Source organism: Salvia miltiorrhiza, chromosome 1 (genome assembly GCF_028751815.1).
Source record: "Salvia miltiorrhiza cultivar Shanhuang (shh) chromosome 1, IMPLAD_Smil_shh, whole genome shotgun sequence".
NCBI lineage: Eukaryota > Viridiplantae > Streptophyta > Magnoliopsida > Lamiales > Lamiaceae > Salvia > Salvia miltiorrhiza.
This window is the reverse complement of record NC_080387.1, coordinates 11,661,527-11,681,188: the sequence shown is the minus strand read 5'-3', so window position 1 is coordinate 11,681,188 and position 19,662 is coordinate 11,661,527. Positions and strand designations below refer to the sequence as shown.

General features: G+C 45.2%; 3 protein-coding genes and 1 long non-coding RNA gene across 4 annotated transcripts in view; 3 read left to right on the top strand and 1 right to left on the bottom strand.

Moving 5' to 3' along the window:
- Window positions 1-2,557: 2,557 nt before the first annotated feature.
- LOC131020321 (uncharacterized) lies at window positions 2,558-3,244 on the top strand. Its single transcript, XM_057949098.1, has one exon. The coding sequence runs from the start codon at window positions 2,558-2,560 to the stop codon at window positions 3,242-3,244; it is 687 nt and encodes a 228-aa protein (XP_057805081.1).
- Window positions 3,245-4,208: 964 nt separating this feature from the next.
- Window positions 4,209-5,204, bottom strand: LOC131006606 (uncharacterized). Its single transcript, XR_009095627.1, has 2 exons — window positions 5,001-5,204; window positions 4,209-4,415 (listed from the first exon to the last, which is right to left on the bottom strand). It is a non-coding gene; the product is annotated as an uncharacterized LOC131006606 (long non-coding RNA).
- Window positions 5,205-14,086: 8,882 nt separating this feature from the next.
- On the top strand, window positions 14,087-14,434 carry LOC131020247 (uncharacterized). The gene has a single exon (XM_057948987.1). It carries the CDS (start codon window positions 14,087-14,089, stop codon window positions 14,432-14,434), a length of 348 nt encoding a protein of 115 aa, XP_057804970.1.
- A 4,982-nt stretch (window positions 14,435-19,416) lies between these two features.
- Window positions 19,417-19,662, top strand: part of LOC131020156 (uncharacterized) — a 750-nt gene continuing 504 nt past the window's right edge. The window contains exon 1 of the mRNA XM_057948879.1: window positions 19,417-19,662. This exon is cut by the window's right edge and continues 504 nt beyond it. Within this exon, the coding sequence (XP_057804862.1) occupies window positions 19,417-19,662 (246 nt within the window).

The window sequence follows — 19,662 nt, the reverse complement described above, 5'->3', positions numbered from 1 at the left end:
TAATTTCTATTGTTTTCTTGATGGCCTTTCAGGTTACTACCAAATAGCTATTGCACCAGAGGACCAAGACAAGATGGCATTCACCACTCATTTTGGCACCTTCGCTTGGAAGAGGATGCCGTTCGGACTGTGCAATGCACCGAGGACTTTCCAACGGTGCATGATGTCAATCTTCGCAGAAATGATAGGTGATTTCGTTGAAATTTTTATGGATGACTTTTCCGTGTTTGGTTGCTCTTTTAGTGATTGCTTGGCTAAAATTGATGTTGTGTTGCAACGGTGTATAACTAGTGGTTTGACCTTAAGTTGGGAGAAGAGTCACTTCATGGTGACCAGTGGCATTGTACTTGGCCACGCCGTGTCTAAAAATAGTATAGAGGTCGATAAGGCCAAGGTAGAGGTCATTCAAAAATTGTCTCCACCTATTGATGTGAAAGGGATTAGAAGCTTCCTAGGTCATGCCGGGTTTTACCGGCGTTTCATTAAGGATTTTTCTAAGATTAACCAACCTTTATGCCGTTTACTTGCCCAAGATGTGCCTTTTGAATTTAATGATTCTTGCATGCATGCTTTTGAGCTGTTGAAGTTTAAGTTGAGCACGGCCCCAATTGTGGTTGCACCCGATTGGTCAATGCCGTTTGAAATTATGTGTGATGCATCTAATTCCGCCGTAGGTGCAGTGCTTGGTCAACGTGTTGACAAGATGTTGCGTGTGATTTACTATGCTAGTTTGACATTGAATAATGCACAAGTAAATTACACTACTACAGAAAAAGAGTTGCTTGCTGTGGTGTTTGCTTTAGATAAATTTCGTGCTTATATCATCGGGTCTAAGTAATTGTACATAGTGATCATGCCGCTCTTAGGTATTTGTTGATCAAGTCTCAAGCCAAACCATGTCTTATTCGTTGGATTTTGTTGTTGCAAGAATTCGATGTTGAGATCAAGGATAGGAAGGGAAGTGAAAATTCTGTGGCCGACCACTTGTCTAGACTTGAGCATAATGTGGTTGAGTCAAACGATGTTGCCATTCATGAGTCTTTCCCATTTGAGCAGGCATATGCATTGACTTCGGTCCCTTGGTTTGCAGACATTGTCAATTATCTTGCTTGTGGAGAACTCCGACCTAACCTCACTTCCCAAGAGAGGAAGCGTTTTCTGTCTCTTTGCAGGCAATACTATTGGGAGGATCCTTACTTGTTCAAGTTGGGAAAGGACGAAGTGATAAGAAGGTGTGTGCCCAACGAGGAGCAACAACGCGTCTTACAGTGGTGTCATGACGCTCATTGTGGAGGCCATTTTGGCGGTCAAAAGACGGCCCACAAGGTGCTCCAATCCGGTTTGTATTGGCCAACTCTCTTTAAGGATGCCCATTCGTTCTATTTAGCTTGCGATCGTTGTCAACGAGTGGGAAACATTGGCCGTAGGAATAAGATGCCCCTAACTAACATTTTAGTTGTGGAGATTTTCGATGTGTGGGGCATCGATTTCATGGGACCATTTCCCATCTCTTATGGCTTTGAGTATATTTTATTGGCGGTTGATTATGTGTCCAAGTGGGTTGAGGCAATCCCCACAAGGACTTGTGATGCTAATGTTGTTCTCAAGTTTGTGCAGAAGAACATTTTGTGCCGATTTGGTTTCCCCCGTGTTATCATTAGTGATGGGGGAAAACATTTCTGCAACAAATTATTTGAGAAGCTCATGCGAAAAAATGGCATCACCCATAAGGTTGCAACTCCTTATCATCCGCAGACCTCGGGGCAAGCCGAAACCAGCAACCGACAAATAAAGGGCATACTCGAGAAGACCGTGCAACCATCTCGCAAGGATTGGTCCATCAAGCTCTCTGATGCCTTATGGGCATATCGGACCACCTTCAAAGGAGTTCTTGGGATGAGCCCCTACCGCCTCGTGTATGGAAAAGCTTGCCATTTGCCGGTTGAGATCGAGCATCGCGCTTATTGGGCTATCAAGGCTGCAAATTTGGACCTTCGGACTGCAGGGAAACACCGAGCTTTACAAATGGAAGAACTTGATGAGTTGCGTAATGAGGCATATGAGAATGCACGCATCTACAAGGATAAAGTGAAGAAAATGCATGATCGTCGCGTTGTACAAAAGGATTTTCACCCGGGCATGAAAGTACTGTTGTTCAACTCAAGGCTGAAACTCTTTCCAGGAAAACTCAAGTCCCGCTGGATTGGCCCCTTCATCATCAAAGAAGTACTTAACCATGGAGTCGTGGTGTTGACCAAGAAAGGCACTGATGAGCAGTTTACAGTCAATGGGCATAGGGTGAAGCCCTATTTGGAGCATGAAGTTGCTTCCGTTGTAGTGGAGTCTCAAGCACTCCACGACCCGACGTTTTAACAAGCTTTACACCGTCGAGCTCTCGACCTTAACTAGAGCGCTTGTGGGAGGCAACCCACGTTTCTTTCTTTCTACTTTCTTTTTTGTTTTGTGTGGAGTAGTATTCTTTGCGTGTTTATATCTCGTTTTACTAGTTGTTTTTGGGTTATAAGAAGTGTTTTATCATGGTGATGTAGGAGCAGGCATGACGGACTCTCATCGGATTGAAAAAGGAGGCAAGAATGGGCTGCTGGACATTTCAGCCAAAAATCTGAAGGGGGTCCACGGCGGCCGCCGTCACCCCCACTTCAGCCAAAAACCCGAAGGGGGTCCACGGCGGCCGCCATCACCCCCACTTCAACCAAAAACCCGAAGGGGGTCCACGGCGGCCGCCGTCACCCCTACTTCAGCCAAAAACCCGAAGGGGGTCCACGGCGGCGCCATCCCACGGCGGCCGCCGTCACCCCCAGCCCAGCCCAAGCCAGCCCGTCCGCCCAGCCCGGCCCGCCCTCTCCCCTTAAATACCCAAACCCTAATCCCCACCTCTCACCCACCTCCCACCCGCCTCCCTCAACTCTCTCCCTCTCACTCTTCTCCCTCACACCACCATCACCACCACCACTCTCCATCACCACCACCACTCTCCATCACACCCGCCGCCGCCCATCCCACCACCGTCCACCGCCGCCGCTGCTACCATCACCACCACCACCCACCATCAGCACCACCACTCTCCATCCACCACCACCACTCTCCATCACCCATCGCCTGCACAGCCGCCGCTCTCCACAGCCGCCGCCCTGCACAGCCACCGCCGCCGTCTGCACAGCCACCGCCGTCCGCAGCCGCTGCTGTCAGTACAGCCACCGCCGTCTGCAGTCGCCGCCGTTAGCACAGCTGTTGTCGTCCACCTCCTGCTATGGCCAACCTCAACGCTTACAAGTGCCGTCGCCGCCTTCAGATCTTCGACGATGAGGACGAGGCTCCACCTAGCCCTCGGACCTCTCCTAGCCATTCCACCCGCCCTCCTACTCCACCGACGGACATCCGCCACATCTATAATGCCCCATTCGCTATCTATGAAGCGTGGGAGGGTACTCGGTGGAAGGCACTCAAGAAAAAATAGGTTACTCAACCCCGTTGCTTGCTATGGCCGTTGCTCAAGCAGTTAAAGCTGGACAGCACTATTGAGACCCACCTCCGGAATCTTGGCCTCTACAAATTTGCTACTACCACACCGCTCGACTTGCTCCCGTTGCACTTGGAATTCTTGTGCACCCTGAACTTCACCGCCGACAAGACCGAGCTGCATTGCCGCCTCCTTAATAGGCCGCTCGTGCTCAATTACCGGGTGATGCACGAAGTTTTTGGTTTTCACCCGAACCATTGAAGGGCCAACCGTCGAATTGGGTGGCCGCTGATGCTTGACAGGAGTTAATCAGGTTTGCCCACCTGGACCGGCCAGGGTGCCCCTAGTAATCAGCTCCGAGACATCGACATGGGCGTGCTACACAAGTTCCTGTCTTTCTGTGTTCTGGGCAAGGAACAGGCGAACAAGGTTAACGCGTCGGAGGTTTACATGTTATGGTGTGCTAAGCGTAAGAAGAAGATTGATGCCACCACCATAATTTGGAACCAACTTCACACTATGTCCCGGCACGGGGGTTTCAAACCCTCTCTGAGCCCCATTTCTGTCTCTTTCTGTCACAGCCCACTTATCCCAAGGACGGTTTAAATGGGTTTATGACTTGGGGTAAATATAAGAAGCGGAAATTAAGGGAATAAGACACGAATTCCAAGGAGATAATATTTAATCAACAAACTAGTAATATATAAACAACTGCTTGGGTAATTTACAAACGATTATGCCATAACGACTAGACCCAAGTGATAGTTAAACAAAATAAAAGAGTAATAAGTTCCACAATACGATAACAAATTCAGAGTGTTTGCAGCGGAAAAACGTGTGAGTTATGCATATGGAGATGCATACTCAAGGTTTCATTACATATCCATCAAAAGAATTCCCGCTCAACACCAAACCATTCCATCGCCTGCTCAACCTGCACATTTAGAAATACATGCAGGGCTGAGTATAAAGATACTCAGTGGCATAAGCCGAAAAACAAACATGCATACAAATATAAATTGAACTGCCAACAGTAACACACAGGGGTTTTCTTGAATGACCTGCGCTTACTTAAAACATTTCTTTCATTTTCATAAAGGTGGATGCATCCCATTTTCAGTCTATATGATCCATATCTGTCCTTTCTGTCATGCGCCGGGAAGGAGGCCTCCTTACCACGGACGCCAAGACCGGTCGCAAGCGACTCGCGGTCTCCATGAGTGTACACGTTAACCCTAGCTAGCGACCTTTGTCTAACATAGGATCCCAATTGGATTTCCTTTAAAGTTGGCGAACCAACACAGATAGGATACATATAAAAACATAAACATTTTGGCAGTCAATCATTTCATAAACATTTCATTTCATAAACATTTTCATTTTCATAATGGGCATTGAACATATAAGCATTTCATAAAAGCTGAATAAACAATCAAAACATATCATGCATATATATTCGCATATGAGGCCTACGTCACGCAGGGGATCTCTATATACGTAATAATAAAATAATGCCCACCTTAAACGTTCTTAAAGCTGGCGTGGAGTCGCTTCTTTTTCGGCTTCACTTTCTGTCGCCCGGACCTTCATTGATGAAGAGTCGATAAGTTCGTGAAGAAATTGTCATAAGACAAAGTTTAATTCTACGTGCCTAGGGTATCTTTTAATGTTTTAGGGTTCTAGCATCCATAATTCGTTCCATTAAAGACAATCGAAAACCAACATACCTCGTTTAGTCACATAACAGACAAGATAAAAGAAATTAATATCCTTAAACTTAATATCATTTAGAAATTAACATGCTCACATAAGAGAAATTTCATTAATCACTTACATATAATTTAAATAAGACATTTTACACCCCATTGAGATGAAATAAAAACATTTTAACCATTTAAAACCCATACTCATAAAGCCTTGAAATATTATAATAAATTAGGGCTTAATCCCAAAATATTTCTTTTAAAGTCCATCAATAAATTTAAATAAAAGAACGGACTTCATTAAAATAAATAGTCCCAACTTCCAATATCAAAAGTTAAATCAAAAGATTTAAATTCACTAAAATAATTTAGTGAAGATTCAAACACTTTTAAAAGAAATAAGGCAAAAATTCGTAGGCTTTATTAATCAATTAACAGCCCAAAATTAATTAAATTTGCGCCCAATCAATAAAATAAACACCCATCAAGATAGAAGGGCTTGAGCCCACAACTAATACTAGCCCTAATCTAACACACAAAAACACAAGACACACACACATACAAGCATCAGCACCTCACTCTCCCTCTCTGCCTCTCGTCTCTCTCGCCCCTCTCGCTTCTCTGCTCGGTCGAGTGCGGCGCCGCCTCCGGCGTGCCGCCTCGCCGGACGCCTCCCTCCTCTCTCTCTCCTCTGTTTCCTTCGTTCGCCGCCTCGCCGTGAAGGAGCTCGGCCGCCGTCCGTCTGGTCTTCCTCCTTCGGCTTCTGCTCGGAAAAGGGTGCGGGGTAGCCTCCTCTCCATCCCCTCGTCTGGAACAGGGCATCTGCCCTCTCCGCCATAGGGAGCGCACGGCCGCTGCCTGGCCGCCTCCTCCGTCGTCCGTCGTGGCTGAAATCGCGGTGGATGGCCGAGCCTTGCCTCGCCGGAAAGGTAGGCTCCAAATCTTCCTCCTTCCCTCTTCTTTTCTTTTCCTAAAACCAGATCTGAGCTCCTCCTCTTTTCCTCTTTTCCGGCCGATCAGGAACAGCCCGGTGCTCCCGCCGCCGTGTCTCCGCTGCGTCGTCGAAAAAGATAAGTTCTCTCTCCTTTATCTCTCTTTCCCTCCCCTGTTCTCCCTTCTCTTCTCCTTTTTTTTTTTTTTTTTTTACACGGAAGCCCTAACCATCTCTCTCTCTCTCTACCCTCCTCTCTCTCGTTTTGGCAGAACAAGGGCTAGGCGGTTACCGCCGTGCCGTCGCCGGCTGCTCTCACCCCCATCACTCCGTTCCCGGACACACACACAAGACAGAGTACAAGAACCCCCAATTTCAGTCCAGATTTACAAGTATAGCAAAGCTAGGGTTTTGTTTAGAAATTCTGTTCTTTCATCATTCATTTCATTGAAAACAATTCTTTAAAACCTTGTAACTGTAATAGATAGAAATATAGTGACTATGAGTGTGTGTGTTGTTGATGTTCTTGATGGTTTGAATTTTACAGTAGATGTATGGAGGAAATAGGAGGTAACCTTAATATGAGTAAGAAATGAGGAAATCTTGTTTCTGAATTCACCAAAATGGGATCTGCAAGTTTATTCAGCCAAATTTAACACTGAAATTTTTGGATCTGAATATATAAAAGAAGCTGGAAGAATTTCTGAAGGTTTAAAAATATTGATCACCTTCTGCTGGATTCGAAAACTTGGACTGCAGTGAAAGAAACTTGAATTGTTGACTTTGAAAAGAACTTACTTGGAAATTGGATGAGCCGTGAGTGGAGAGTGAGGAAATGGTGAGGGTGATTTAGGAGATTAGAGAGAGAAGATAGAATGTCTTAATGAGTAAGCTTCTAATTTATAGCTTAATGAGGAAGCCAATTTGAAGATAAGAATGGGTAGATCTTTTGGATAAAAAAAAAATAATTTAATATTTCAAGTGGAGGGAGGTGATAAGAATACTTGATTTATGCTTAATTGTTCATGTGCATATTTTAAGTTAAATCTTCTGGAATTTGGTGCATTTTATGGTTTATTTTATGCTTTGCAGGAGATTTAGGTTTTCGAGTTGGAAGAGTGCAATTTTGGAGAAAAATGGCGTTTTTGGTGCTCTGGTGTGCAGAAGCGAAGTCGCCAGAGAAGTCGCTGGTCAGAGCAGTGAAATCTGCTCAAGCCAGAGAAATCGACAAGCCAGGCCGCGGAAGCCAGAGCAGAGAAATGCACCAAGTCAGAGAAGCAAAGCTCCGTGTCAGAGAAATTGCGTACGCCAGAGATATCACCCCGTCAGAGGAATCGAGGCGAGCGTGGACATGCCAGAGAAATCACCCGTCAGAGCGGAGGAGGCGCCAGAGGAGTCAATATGCCAGAGGGTAGAGATACGTCAGAGGAATCAATACCAGAGCGGAACCCATTCCGCTGACAAGATCAGAGAAGTCATCCGTTCCTCTGGCGATAGCCATTTCTCTGGCGAGAGCCGCGATTTCCGCCCGAGTGGAGATTACTTGCTGAGCGCGTCATAGCTGGAGTTACCTTATCATCTACGATTCTATTCCTTTTAGAGTCCGGCTTTGCATGGTAATTTCTATGGTGATCCAGAAGGAGTGAAGTCTATAAATAGGGCCATAGTTTTCATTGTATAATTAATTCTTGCCCTAGTTTTAGACGCCATCTTAGAGAACTGTTGGCATCCGAAGCTTAGGATTTAATTGCTTTCTTAATGCTTTCATAGTTTCGAGTTTTCATTGTTCTAGTTAGGTTTCAATTTAGTTTTATTTAGTTTTTATGCTTGGATTGTGATTGAGTGACACAATTACATATTCAAGACGTTTTTACGGTTTTTCGTATTTAAATTCAATTTACTTTGTTTCATCATGTTTATGCTTTTCGTTTATGTTTATGTTTCCTGTTTTCATTCATGCATTTTAAATTATGCACTTAAGTTTCACGCCTAGATCGGAAGTCTTTAAATTCACAAGTGTTTAATTTCATAAGTAGGTTTAATTTAGGTTCTTTAAGATCTTGCCTAGGGTTTAATAGTTTAATTCGTCTAGTTGAATTTTACAATTCGGTTTTTAATTAAGTTTTTAATTCTAAGTCTTAGTTTAAATAATCAATCTCTTTATTGCTTTCTTTACTGTTTTCTAACGATACAATTAGAAGCCCTTAAAAACTTTCCTTGTGAGATCGACTTGGGTTAGCTTATCACTGCTAGGATGTCCTCGTACTCTTGCAAGTCAACTTAGAGGTGTTTAGGTTGAGTCAAATTTTGGCGCCGTTGCCGGGGAAAGTTTTAGGCGTTTTAGTTGTGTCGTTTTTAATTGCTTTATTTAATTTCTGTTTTTCTCGTTACTACTTTCCTTCCCCTTCCACCCGGTGCATGTAATCCGTGTGTTAAGTGTTGTGTATGTAAGGACGACGTAGTCTGAAAAGAAAACTAACTCCCCCGCTAGATAACAATCGCACACTTCCCAGAGCAGACGTGTTATACTCTGACTCTGATTCTGAGGCGCACTCTGAAGCCAGCTCTGACCGTATAGAGCAGACTATAGACACGGCAGATCACAAGGTAGAAAAGGAGGAGGAAGCCGCTGGTTCTGAATTTGACCAACCAGTGCAGAACACACACGAGGAGAAAGAAGTCACGGCACAGAACATGGAATACATGGGAGACTACACCAGGCCGGTTATCGGTGATACCAACACGTCAGCAATAGTGCTCCCTGCTGCGGTGAGAAACTATAATCTCAAGCCGAATGACTCGAATTTGCTGCCGATATTTCACGGGATGCCAAGCGAGGATGCGCTGCAATTCATCCGAGATTTTTGCACGCAAGTGCAAACGATTCCTCTGCTTACTCTCACGGAGGACCAACTCAAGCTCAAGTGCTTCCCCTATGCACTTAAAGACCGGGCAAGGACGTGGATGCTATCTCTGCCGCCAAACTCTATCACTACATGGGGAGATGCTTGTGAAAAATTCATGCTGAAATACTACCCAAGTCACAAGACACAGGAGCTGAGAACAAAAATAATGGAGTTCACCCAAGGAGCGGACGAACCTTTGCACGAAGCTTGGGAAAGATATGAAGAACTCCTCCGTCAATGCCCTCAACATCAGTTCACTAATGTGATGTTGATGCAGTTCTTCTACGATGGGTCAGTGCAAACTGCCCAATTTATGGTGGACAGCACGGCAGGAGGAAACATAGCTCGGAACACTGCGGCAGGTCTGAAAGAGATTTTCAAGACCTTGGCCGAAAGCTCCCAACAGAAGTCAATCCGTGGACGGAGAGTGGAGGCTAGTGCCGTGACAAATCAGTTTGAGCTGCAGAAGCAAGTTGCTGATCTTGTGCGACAAGTGGAGCATCTTAAGATGGGAAAGATGGAAACTTCAACTGCGGTGCAGAATCCAGCGCTACCGACGTCAGCACCGCCAAATCCCGCCATGCAATACGTTGAGCCTTGCGGTATATGTGGAGATTTCAGCCATGGAGCCAATGAGTGCCATCGTATGGGAGAATTTACCCCAGAAGGACAAGCTGAGGTCTATGCTGCACAGGGATTTCAAGGCTATAATCAAGGGCCAAGCAGACCCTATGGGCAGAACATGAATCAAGGCCAACAACATGGCGTTGGAGGATGGAGAAATCAGCCGAATGCTGGATGGGGAAATCAAAATTTTGGGGGGAATCAATTCCGTCGACCACCCCAAATAGGCTATCAACAACAACAACAGTATTTCCCACCACAGCAAGGGACTTCTCAACCATACAGACCACAATACCAACAGCAGCAATCCATTCCGCAACAGAGTGCACAGCCGATTCCACCACAAAAATCCACGCTCGAAGAAACGCTGCAAGCCTTTATGGAGATCAGCAAACAAAGTATGGAGGCCCAAGCATCTACAATCAAAAGGCTCGAGACAACAGTTGGACAACTTTCCGGTGCCTTGAATCAAATCCAACAACAACAGCAGCCTGGGAAATTTCATGGCCAACCTGCTCAGCCCCATCAAGCTCTTGCTGTAACTGTTCTCCGCAGTGGTAAGATTTTGGATAACAAAATGGAGGTTCCAACACAAACCAGAGCAGAGGAACCGTTCCGCCAGAGCAGAACAGATCCCTCTGGCTTTATCAGAACAGAGCTGCCGAACTCTGCTCCGTTCAGACCAGAGCTGCCGAGTTCAGATCTGCCCAACTCGACTGATGGAGAAAAGGGAGACCAGCAAAAGGAAGAAGAGAAGGAGAAGGAGGTCAAGCTCCACAAAGCTTCTACACCTTATCGACCACCGATTCCCTTCCCGAGCAGATTGAGCAACGGAAAGCAAGACCAACAGTTCGCCGACTTCTACAACATGCTTGCCAAGGTGAACGTGAATCTTCCTCTCCTTGATGTGATCAGAAAAGTCCCAGCATATGTGAAGTTTTTCAAGGAATTGGTCTCCAACAAGCGGAAGTTCGGGGACAATGAGAAGATTCTAGTCTCAGAAGTAGCGACCTCAATCATGCAGCATTCCTTACCACCAAAGCAGCGCGATCCAGGTAGCTTTGTGATTAATATTGCTTTGGGAAATGGTAAGGAAGCCACGGGTATGTTAGATCTGGGAGCGGGAATTAATTTGATGCCTTACTCTATTTTTCAACAATTAGAGTTAGGTAATTTGAAATCCACTCGCATGTGTCTACAACTCGCTGATAGGTCCGTTAGGTACCCCCGTGGGATAGTTGAGGATATTTTGGTGAGAGTCGGGGATTTGATTGTGCCGGTTGACTTCGTAGTCCTTGAGATTGGGGATGTGCATGAGAATGGCAGAGACCACACTCTGCTATTAGGACGACCCTTTATGGCGACCACTAACACTTTGATTGATGTCAAAAATGGAACTATTAAAATGACAGTGTTAGGGGAATCAGTGTCTTTCTCAGTGCATGAAAATCGGGCTATGCCTTCTGCCAACTTTGTGACTGAATGCTCATATATAGATGCTATTAATGGCTTGGTTGAGAAGGTATTTTTACAGGAGCAGGAATGCGTGGAAATTTGCGCAGGATCAGCCGACATGGAGGAATTAGCGAGGGAAGCTGAAGAGTTCAGCGCTGCTCAGCCGCCTTTGACGATGACAGAGCTGCCGAAGCCAGCTCTGCCCTTCAGTGATGCCCAACCAGCCCTGCCGAGCTCAGCGCTGGAACTGAAGGAACTCCCCGCCAATCTCAAGTATGTTTTTCTGGAAGAAAGCGAGGAGAAGCCAGCTATCATCTCGGCTACTCTGACTTTAGAGCAAGAAGCGGCGCTGCTCGAAGTATTGAAGAAAAACAAGGCAGCACTGGGATGGAGCATAGGTGACATCCGTGGCATTAGTCCAGCCACATGCATGCACAGGATCAACTTGGAGGAAGGAGCTACCCCCAAGAGAGATGCCCAACGACGCTTGAACCCTATGCTGATGGAGGTTGTGCGCAAGGAAATCCTTAAGCTTCTGGCCGAAGGGATTATCTACTCTGTCGGTGATAGTGAGTGGGTGAGCCCGGTGCATGTCGTGCCAAAGAAAGGAGGAATGACGGTTGTGCGGAATGACAAGATGGAGTTGGTGCCAACGCGTCCTACCACGGGATGGCGGATGTGCGTTGACTACAGGAAACTCAATGCCGTCACCAAAAAGGATCACTTTCCTCTTCCTTTTGTTGATCAAATGTTAGATCGTTTAGCAGGACATGATTTTTATTGTTTTCTAGATGGTTTGTCAGGATACTACCAAATCGCAATCGCACCGGAAGATCAAGTCAAGACTGCCTTCACCACACCTTTTGGGACATTTGCATGGAAGAGGATGCCGTTCGGATTGTGCAATGCACCCGGGACGTTTCAACGATGCATGATGTCCATATTCTCTGATATGATTGGTAAATTCGTGGAGGTTTTCATGGACGATTTTTCGGTTTTTGGGCAGTCTTTCTCTGATTGTTTGCACAAGATTGATGTAGTTTTACAAAGGTGCATTGAAAGTGGCCTAACCTTGAGTTGGGAAAAGAGTCATTTCATGGTTACACGAGGTATTGTTTTGGGTCATGTGGTGTCTAAGCATGGACTAGAGGTCGACAGAGCTAAGGTGGAGGTAATCCAAAAGCTGCCGCCCCCTACTGATGTCAAGGGAATTAGGAGTTTCTTAGGTCACGCCGGTTTTTACAGGCGTTTCATTAAAGATTTCTCTAAAATTAGCCAACCTCTATGCAAACTGCTAGCTCAGGATGTTCCTTTTAATTTTGATGATTCTTGCATGCATGCCTTTGAAACATTAAAACTTAAGTTGAGCTCTGCCCCGGTTGTGATTGCGCCTGATTGGTCATTACCTTTTGAGATCATGTGTGATGCGTCTAACTCTGCAGTAGGAGCTGTGTTAGGGCAGCGTGTGGATAGGATGTTGCGTGTAATTTACTATGCTAGTTTAACTTTGAACAGTGCACAAGTAAATTACACCACTACTGAAAAAGAGATGCTTGCTGTGGTCTTTGCCTTAGATAAATTTCGAGCATACATCATTGGGTCTAAGGTTATTGTCTATAGTGACCATGCTGCACTGCGATATTTGATGACTAAATCTCAGGCTAAAGCTCGTCTAATCCGTTGGGTCTTATTGTTACAAGAGTTTGATGTAGAGATCAGGGATAGGAAAGGGAGTGAGAATCACGTAGCTGACCACCTTTCCCGTTTGGATAATAAGCTGATAGACTCGAGTCTTAATTGCATCCCTGAATTTTTTCCTTATGAGCATGCATATGCATTCACCCTTGACAAGTGCAGAGCTGCCGAGCTCCGTTCTGCCGACTTCAGAGCAGCCAGCTACCCTCTGGCCAGCTCTGCTATACCATCTCTGCCCAGCCAGAGAAGTCCTGCCAGCTTTGCTCTGATCAGTTCCACCGAGATCACCTCTGCCAGCCTTCCCGAACTCAGCGCTGTCCAGTGCAGCCCTGCGAGCGCCGAGCCTTGGTATGCAGATATTGTCAATTACTTAGCGTGTGGTATTCTACGGCCGGAGCTGACGTCGCAAGAGAGAAAAAGATTTTTAGCTCAGTGCAGGCATTACTACTGGGAGATTCCTTACCTCTTCAAGCTGGGAAAGGACGATGTCATCCGACGGTGTGTACCGGCAGAGGATCAACAACAAGTGTTGAAAATGTGTCATGAGGATCATTGTGGGGGACACTTTGGGGGTCAGAAAACAGCACACAAAATTCTTCAATCAGGTTTGTTTTGGCCTTCCATTTTTAAAGATGCACACACTTTCACTCTTGCATGTGATCGGTGCCAGAGAGTAGGGAATATTGGCCGCAGGAATGAGATGCCTCTACAAAGCATTTTAATTGTCGAAATTTTTGATGTGTGGGGCATTGATTTCATGGGGCCATTCCCTACTTCACATGGGTTTCAATATATTTTACTTGCTGTAGACTACGTGTCCAAATGGGTTGAGGCTATCCCCACGCGGACATGTGATGCTAATGTGGTGCTTAAGTTTGTGCAAGAGAACATTCTTTCTAGATTCGGATTTCCTAGAGCTATCATTAGCGATGGAGGCAAGCACTTCTGCAGCAAGTTGTTTGCAAAACTCACGAAGAAGAATGGGATCACGCACAAGGTTGCCACACCATACCACCCACAGACCTCTGGACAAGCCGAGACAAGCAATCGGCAGATCAAAGGAATTTTGGAGAAAACAGTGCAGCCCTTGCGCAAGGATTGGTCAGTAAAGTTGAATGATGCTCTCTGGGCGTACAGAACTGCCTTCAAGGGCGTGCTTGGGATGAGTCCGTACCGTCTCGTCTATGGCAAGGCCTGCCATCTGCCGGTGGAGATTGAGCATAAAGCTTATTGGGCGATTAAAGCTGCCAACTATGACTTGGACTCTGCGGTGAAGCAGCGCACGCTGCAAATGGAGGAGTTAGAGGAGCTACGTAATGAGGCGTATGAGAATGCAAGGATTTATAAGGACAAAGTGAAGCGACTCCATGACAGCCGTATCTGCCATAAGAAGCTTTGCCCTGGGATGAAGGTACTTTTGTTCAATTCTCGATTGAAGTTGTTCCCGGGTAAGCTGAAATCTCGATGGAGTGGTCCGTTTTTACTTACGGAGGTGTTTGAGCATGGTGCTGTTGAGCTATTCAATGAAAACACGAAGGAGAGTTTCAGAGTGAATGGCCATCGAGTGAAACCGTACTATGAGCACCAGAGCTCGACGATGGTGGTGGAGTCTCACACTCTGCACGATCCTCTCTACTGATTCAAACCTGAAGTCGGGCTGGAGACTTTAACTCTCGCGCTTGGTGGGAGGCAACCCACCGTTGGTTTGTTCTTATTTTCGCTTTTCTTGTTCTTTTCTTGTCTTTCCTAAGTTTTGGTTGCTTTGCGGATACTATGATGGTTTGTGAGCATGTCTTATTTTCAGCGCTGAAATTCTCATGTAACCGCCCGAGCTGCACTTCTACCGCTGCACTTCTCCGCGCTGCTCTGTCAGCGCCGACCTTATTCAGCGTGGCCATTCTTCACTCTGCCAAAGACCGCGCAGTCCCCTTTTCACCACCTCGCACGATGCTTCAGCTTCTCAATGCCGATAATCAGGGATGTTTTCTCAACTCTTTTTATTTCTTTTGTGCCCTGAGGACATGGCATGCTTTAAGTGTGGGGGGGTGTTTTATTGAGTTTATGCTTTCAATTGGGCAAGATTAGTCTTTCTATGCTTAGTTTTTAGTCTCGAATCTTGCTATTTTTTTTATGAATTTGTGGAAGAGTAGACGGTTTTCAATGCGAATTTCGGGTTTGTGAATGAATGGTGGTTATTCTTGTTTTACTGTTAATATGTGTTTCTTGTTTATGCAAAGAATTTGAGTTTTGTTGCAACATGATTGTAAGTTAGTAAAACGTGATTTGTCCGGTAGATGCTAGAAGGAGTGTTGTCATTGTGATTGCCTACGATCATATCTTATCTGTGAAATGTGAAAAATGTTGGACGAATTGCCAACTTCAAAGCAGCCAGCTCTGAAACATCTGGCCTGTTCTGAAACGTGACAGCTCTGAGTCTCTGCTCCTCTAGTTCAACTATGAGCATGGGAAACCACGTGAAAAGACTTTGGATTACATCCAAATGGTTTTATTTCATGAATTATGGCTCAACTGTCGAAAATCTTAAGCACACAAAGTGTGAAAAATGGTGATATTGATTATAAAGGCGATCACATTAGGGAATTCACTTCTAGCGGAGAATTGGGTCTGATCGAATTACTTGCATTACTCTTTTGTTGCTTCTCAAACTTTGAGTTACTTGCATGATCGAGAGATGTGTGTTGATTGTAAAATTTTGAATTGACTTTGTGAATGTTTGGATGGAAATTAGCATTGTTGAAATCAATCTCTTCCTAGGATTCATACGGATTTTGCTTGAGGACAAGCAAAAGGCTAAGTATGGGGGGGTTGATTTATGCTTAATTGTTCTAATTTTAGGGGTTTGCATGTGCATATTTTAAGTTAAATCTTCTGGAATTTGGTGCATTTTATGGTTTATTTTATGCATTGCAGGAGATTTAGGTTTTCGAGTTAGAAGAGTGCAATTTTGGAGAAAAGTGGCGTTTTTGGTGCTCTGGTGTGCAGAAGCGAAGTCGCCAGAGAAGTCGCTGGTCAGAGCAGTGAAATCTGCTCAAGCCAGAGAAATCGACAAGCCAGGCCGCGGAAGCCAGAGCAGAGAAATGCACCAAGTCAGAGAAGCAAAGCTCCGTGTCAGAGAAATTGCGTACGCCAGAGATATCACCCCGTCAGAGGAATCGAGGCGAGCGTGGACATGCCAGAGAAATCACCCGTCAGAGCGGAGGAGGCGCCAGAGGAGTCAATATGCCAGAGGGTAGAGATACGTCAGAGGAATCAATACCAGAGCGGAACCCATTCCGCTGACAAGATCAGAGAAGTCATCCGTTCCTCTGGCGATAGCCATTTCTCTGGCGAGAGCCGCGATTTCCGCCCGAGTGGAGATTACTTGCTGAGCGCGTCATAGCTGGAGTTACCTTATCATCTACGATTCTATTCCTTTTAGAGTCCGGCTTTGCATGGTAATTTCCATGGTGATCCAGAAGGAGTGAAGTCTATAAATAGGGCCATAGTTTTCATTGTATAATTAATTCTTGCCCTAGTTTTAGACGCCATCTTAGAGAACTGTTGGCATCCGAAGCTTAGGATTTCATTGCTTTCTTAATGCTTTCATAGTTTCGAGTTTTCATTGTTCTAGTTAGGTTTCAATTTAGTTTTATTTAGTTTTTATGCTTGGATTGTGATTGAGTGACACAATTACATATTCAAGACGTTTTTACGGTTTTTCGTATTTAAATTCAATTTACTTTGTTTCATCATGTTTATGCTTTTCGTTTATGTTTATGTTTCCTGTTTTCATTCATGCATTTTAAATTATGCACTTAAGTTTCACGCCTAGATCGGAAGTCTTTAAATTCACACGTGTTTAATTTCATAAGTAGGTTTAATTTAGGTTCTTTAAGATCTTGCCTAGGGTTTAATAGTTTAATTCGTCTAGTTGAATTTTACAATTCTGTTTTTAATTAAGTTTTTAATTCTAAGTCTTAGTTTAAATAATCAATCTCTTTATTGCTTACTTTACTGTTTTCTAACGATACAATTAGAAGCCCTTAAAAACTTTCCTTGTGAGATCGACTTGGGTTAGCTTATCACTGCTAGGATGTCCTCGTACTCTTGCGAGTCAACTTAGAGGTGTTTAGGTTGAGTCAAATTTTGGCGCCGTTGCCGGGGAAAGTTTTAGGCGTTTTAGTTGTGTCGTTTTTAATTGCTTTATTTAATTTCTATTTTTCTCGTTACTACTTTCCTTCCCTTTCCACCCGGTGCATGTAATCCGTGTGTTAAGTGTTGTGTATGCAGGGACGACGTAGTCTGAAAAGAAAACTAACTCCCCCGCTGGATAACAATCGCACACTTCCCAGAGCAGACGTGTTATACTCTGACTCTGATTCTGAGGCGCACTCTGAAGCCAGCTCTGACCGTATAGAGCAGACTTTAGACACGGCAGATCACAAGGTAGAAAAGGAGGAGGAAGCCGCTGGTTCTGAATTTGACCAACCAGTGCAGAACACACACGAGGAGAAAGAAGTTATGGCACAGAACATGGAATACATGGGAGACTACACCAGGCCGGTTATCGGTGATACCAACACGTCAGCAATAGTGCTCCCTGCTGCGGGGGTGTACCATCTTTGTTCCATCTTAAGGGCCGCTATGCGGGGGTGTACCATCTTGAGGGCCGCTCTGCGGGGGTGTACCATCTTTGTTCCATCTTGAGGGCCGCTCTGCGGGGGTGTACCATCTTTGTTCCATCTTGAGGGCCGCTCTGCGGGGGTGTACCATCTTTGTTCCATCTTGAGGGCCGCTCTGCGGGGGTGTACCATCTTTGTTCCATCTTAAGGGCCGCTCTGCGGGGGTGTACCATCTTAAGGGCCGCTCTGCGGGGGTGTACCATCTTAAGGGCCGCTTTGCGGGGGAGTACCACCAATGTTTCGCAAAGTCTTCTCAGCGCGGTCTTGTCAGCGCAGTCAGCGCGGGGTTGTCAGTGCAGTCAGTGCAGCGCAGTCAGCACGGTTTTCTCAGCGCAGCTATCTCAGTTATCTCAGCGCAGATCACTTGAGTCTTCTCAGCACAGGTTATCTAAGCCCTTATCATCTTTAATGATGCTCGACGAATCAAAAGGAAAAATTATCATCTTTTTATCTTAGTTCATTTACAGCGCTGATATACTTTGTCACCATTGTAGACCGAATACTCTTTTTCCCCACAGGGGTTTTAACGAGGTTCGGGGCCATGATATCAATAAAATCGGATACATGGTTCTAGGGAATTCTCTGGTGTCGACTCATTTACTTTATGCTATTTCTTTACAAATATATACTTCACTTAACATGTTCATGCAGAGCATTGCACATGTCACCAGAGGGGGGAGTAGGGTGTATACCTATAGCCCATAATTTACAAATTCAAAATTGCTGCTTAGCAAGTCAAGGGAAAAATAAACAGCCAGGGACAACGCTCGAACAAGGGGAAGAGTAAAGGGATCATGCTGCCACCAGAGCAGAGGGATCATGCTGCCACCAGAGCAGAGGGAGCAGAGGGGTCATGCGGCCAGCAGAGCAGAGGTCACTACTTAATCGTAAGCCGCGAAAGTTGGTTGCACCCCTCGGGTCCTCCATGCTCCGCGCAGAGTATTCAAGCTTGGATGGGAAGCAGTAGGGGAATGCTTGGATGGGAAGCAGCAAAGGAATGCTTGGATGGGGAGCAGCAGCGAAATCCTCGCCAGAGGAATCAGCGAAGTCCTCGCCAGAGGAGTCAGCGAAGTCCTCGCCAGAGGAGTCAGCGAAATCCTCGCCAGAGGAATCAGCGAAGTCCTCGCCAGAGGAGTCAGCGAAATCCTCGCCAGAGGAATCAGCGAAGTCCTCGCCAGAGGAGTCAGCGAAATCCTCGCCAGAGGAGTCAGCGAAATCCTCGCCAGAGGAATCAGCGAAGTCCTCACTAGAGGAGTCAGCGAAATCCTCAAAAAGCGGAGTCAGAGAAATCCCAAGAAAGGCAAACACAGGGGGTTCGCCAAAGGAAGAGTCAGAGAAATTACGGCAACACCAGTCAACGAATGCAAAGATGTCATAAGGAAACCATCAACCATATCAAAACCAGAGAAATCCAATCAGAGGAGTCAGTGAAATCATCAGAGGAGGAGTTAGCAAAAATTTCAGCACTTTGATTAAAAGGATAAACACGCCATTTCACAAGAAGGAAATCTAACTTGGAATTACAATTCCAAAGTCAAGGGGAAAATGCTTATCTTTGCTTTCTTACAATATTAGAACTCTTATGTCTTCATGATTTGCAGGGATTAAGGAAAACAGCACAGCACTGGCTTTAACAATACTTCGCTGGTTGAACACGAAGAATACGTTGTTCAACTAGATCAGGGGGGAGTAGCTGATGAGGACTGGAATACTCATCAGCGCTATGCTTAGTAATCCAAGCCTATTTTACCTTATTATGATTATTGTTATTATTATTATTAAATAAATTAACCAGCGCAGGTTTAACTAAAGACTCGGGATAATAAATGAATGCGAAGAGCCTGCGCAGTCGAGAGGTACTAGACAAGATGTTGTGAATGCTACAATCAATTCTTCATATCTATGGAAGATTTGCACTGTCTTAAGATTAACAAAAAGCATGAGACTTGGGAATGCACGTACAATTGACGAGTTCACCAGATTGCAACAATTTGCAAAGTGGATAGCAAGTGTGGGAGATGGGATACTAGGAGGTCCAAATGATGGTGAAGTGGATATTGAGCTTCCAGATGACATTCTCATTAAATATTCAGGAGATCCTATTGCTGCTATAGTCGATGAGATTTATTCATCATTCAGCAGTTGCAGTGACAATCCAACCTATTTGCTGGAACGAGCTATTTTG

Excerpts from the sequence above, each read along its gene's own strand:
- LOC131020247 (XM_057948987.1), top strand. The coding sequence starts at position 14,087 with ATGGAGGAGTTAGAGGAGCTACGTAATGAGGCGTATGAGAATGCAAGG.
- LOC131020321 (XM_057949098.1), top strand. The coding sequence starts at position 2,558 with ATGACGGACTCTCATCGGATTGAAAAAGGAGGCAAGAATGGGCTGCTG.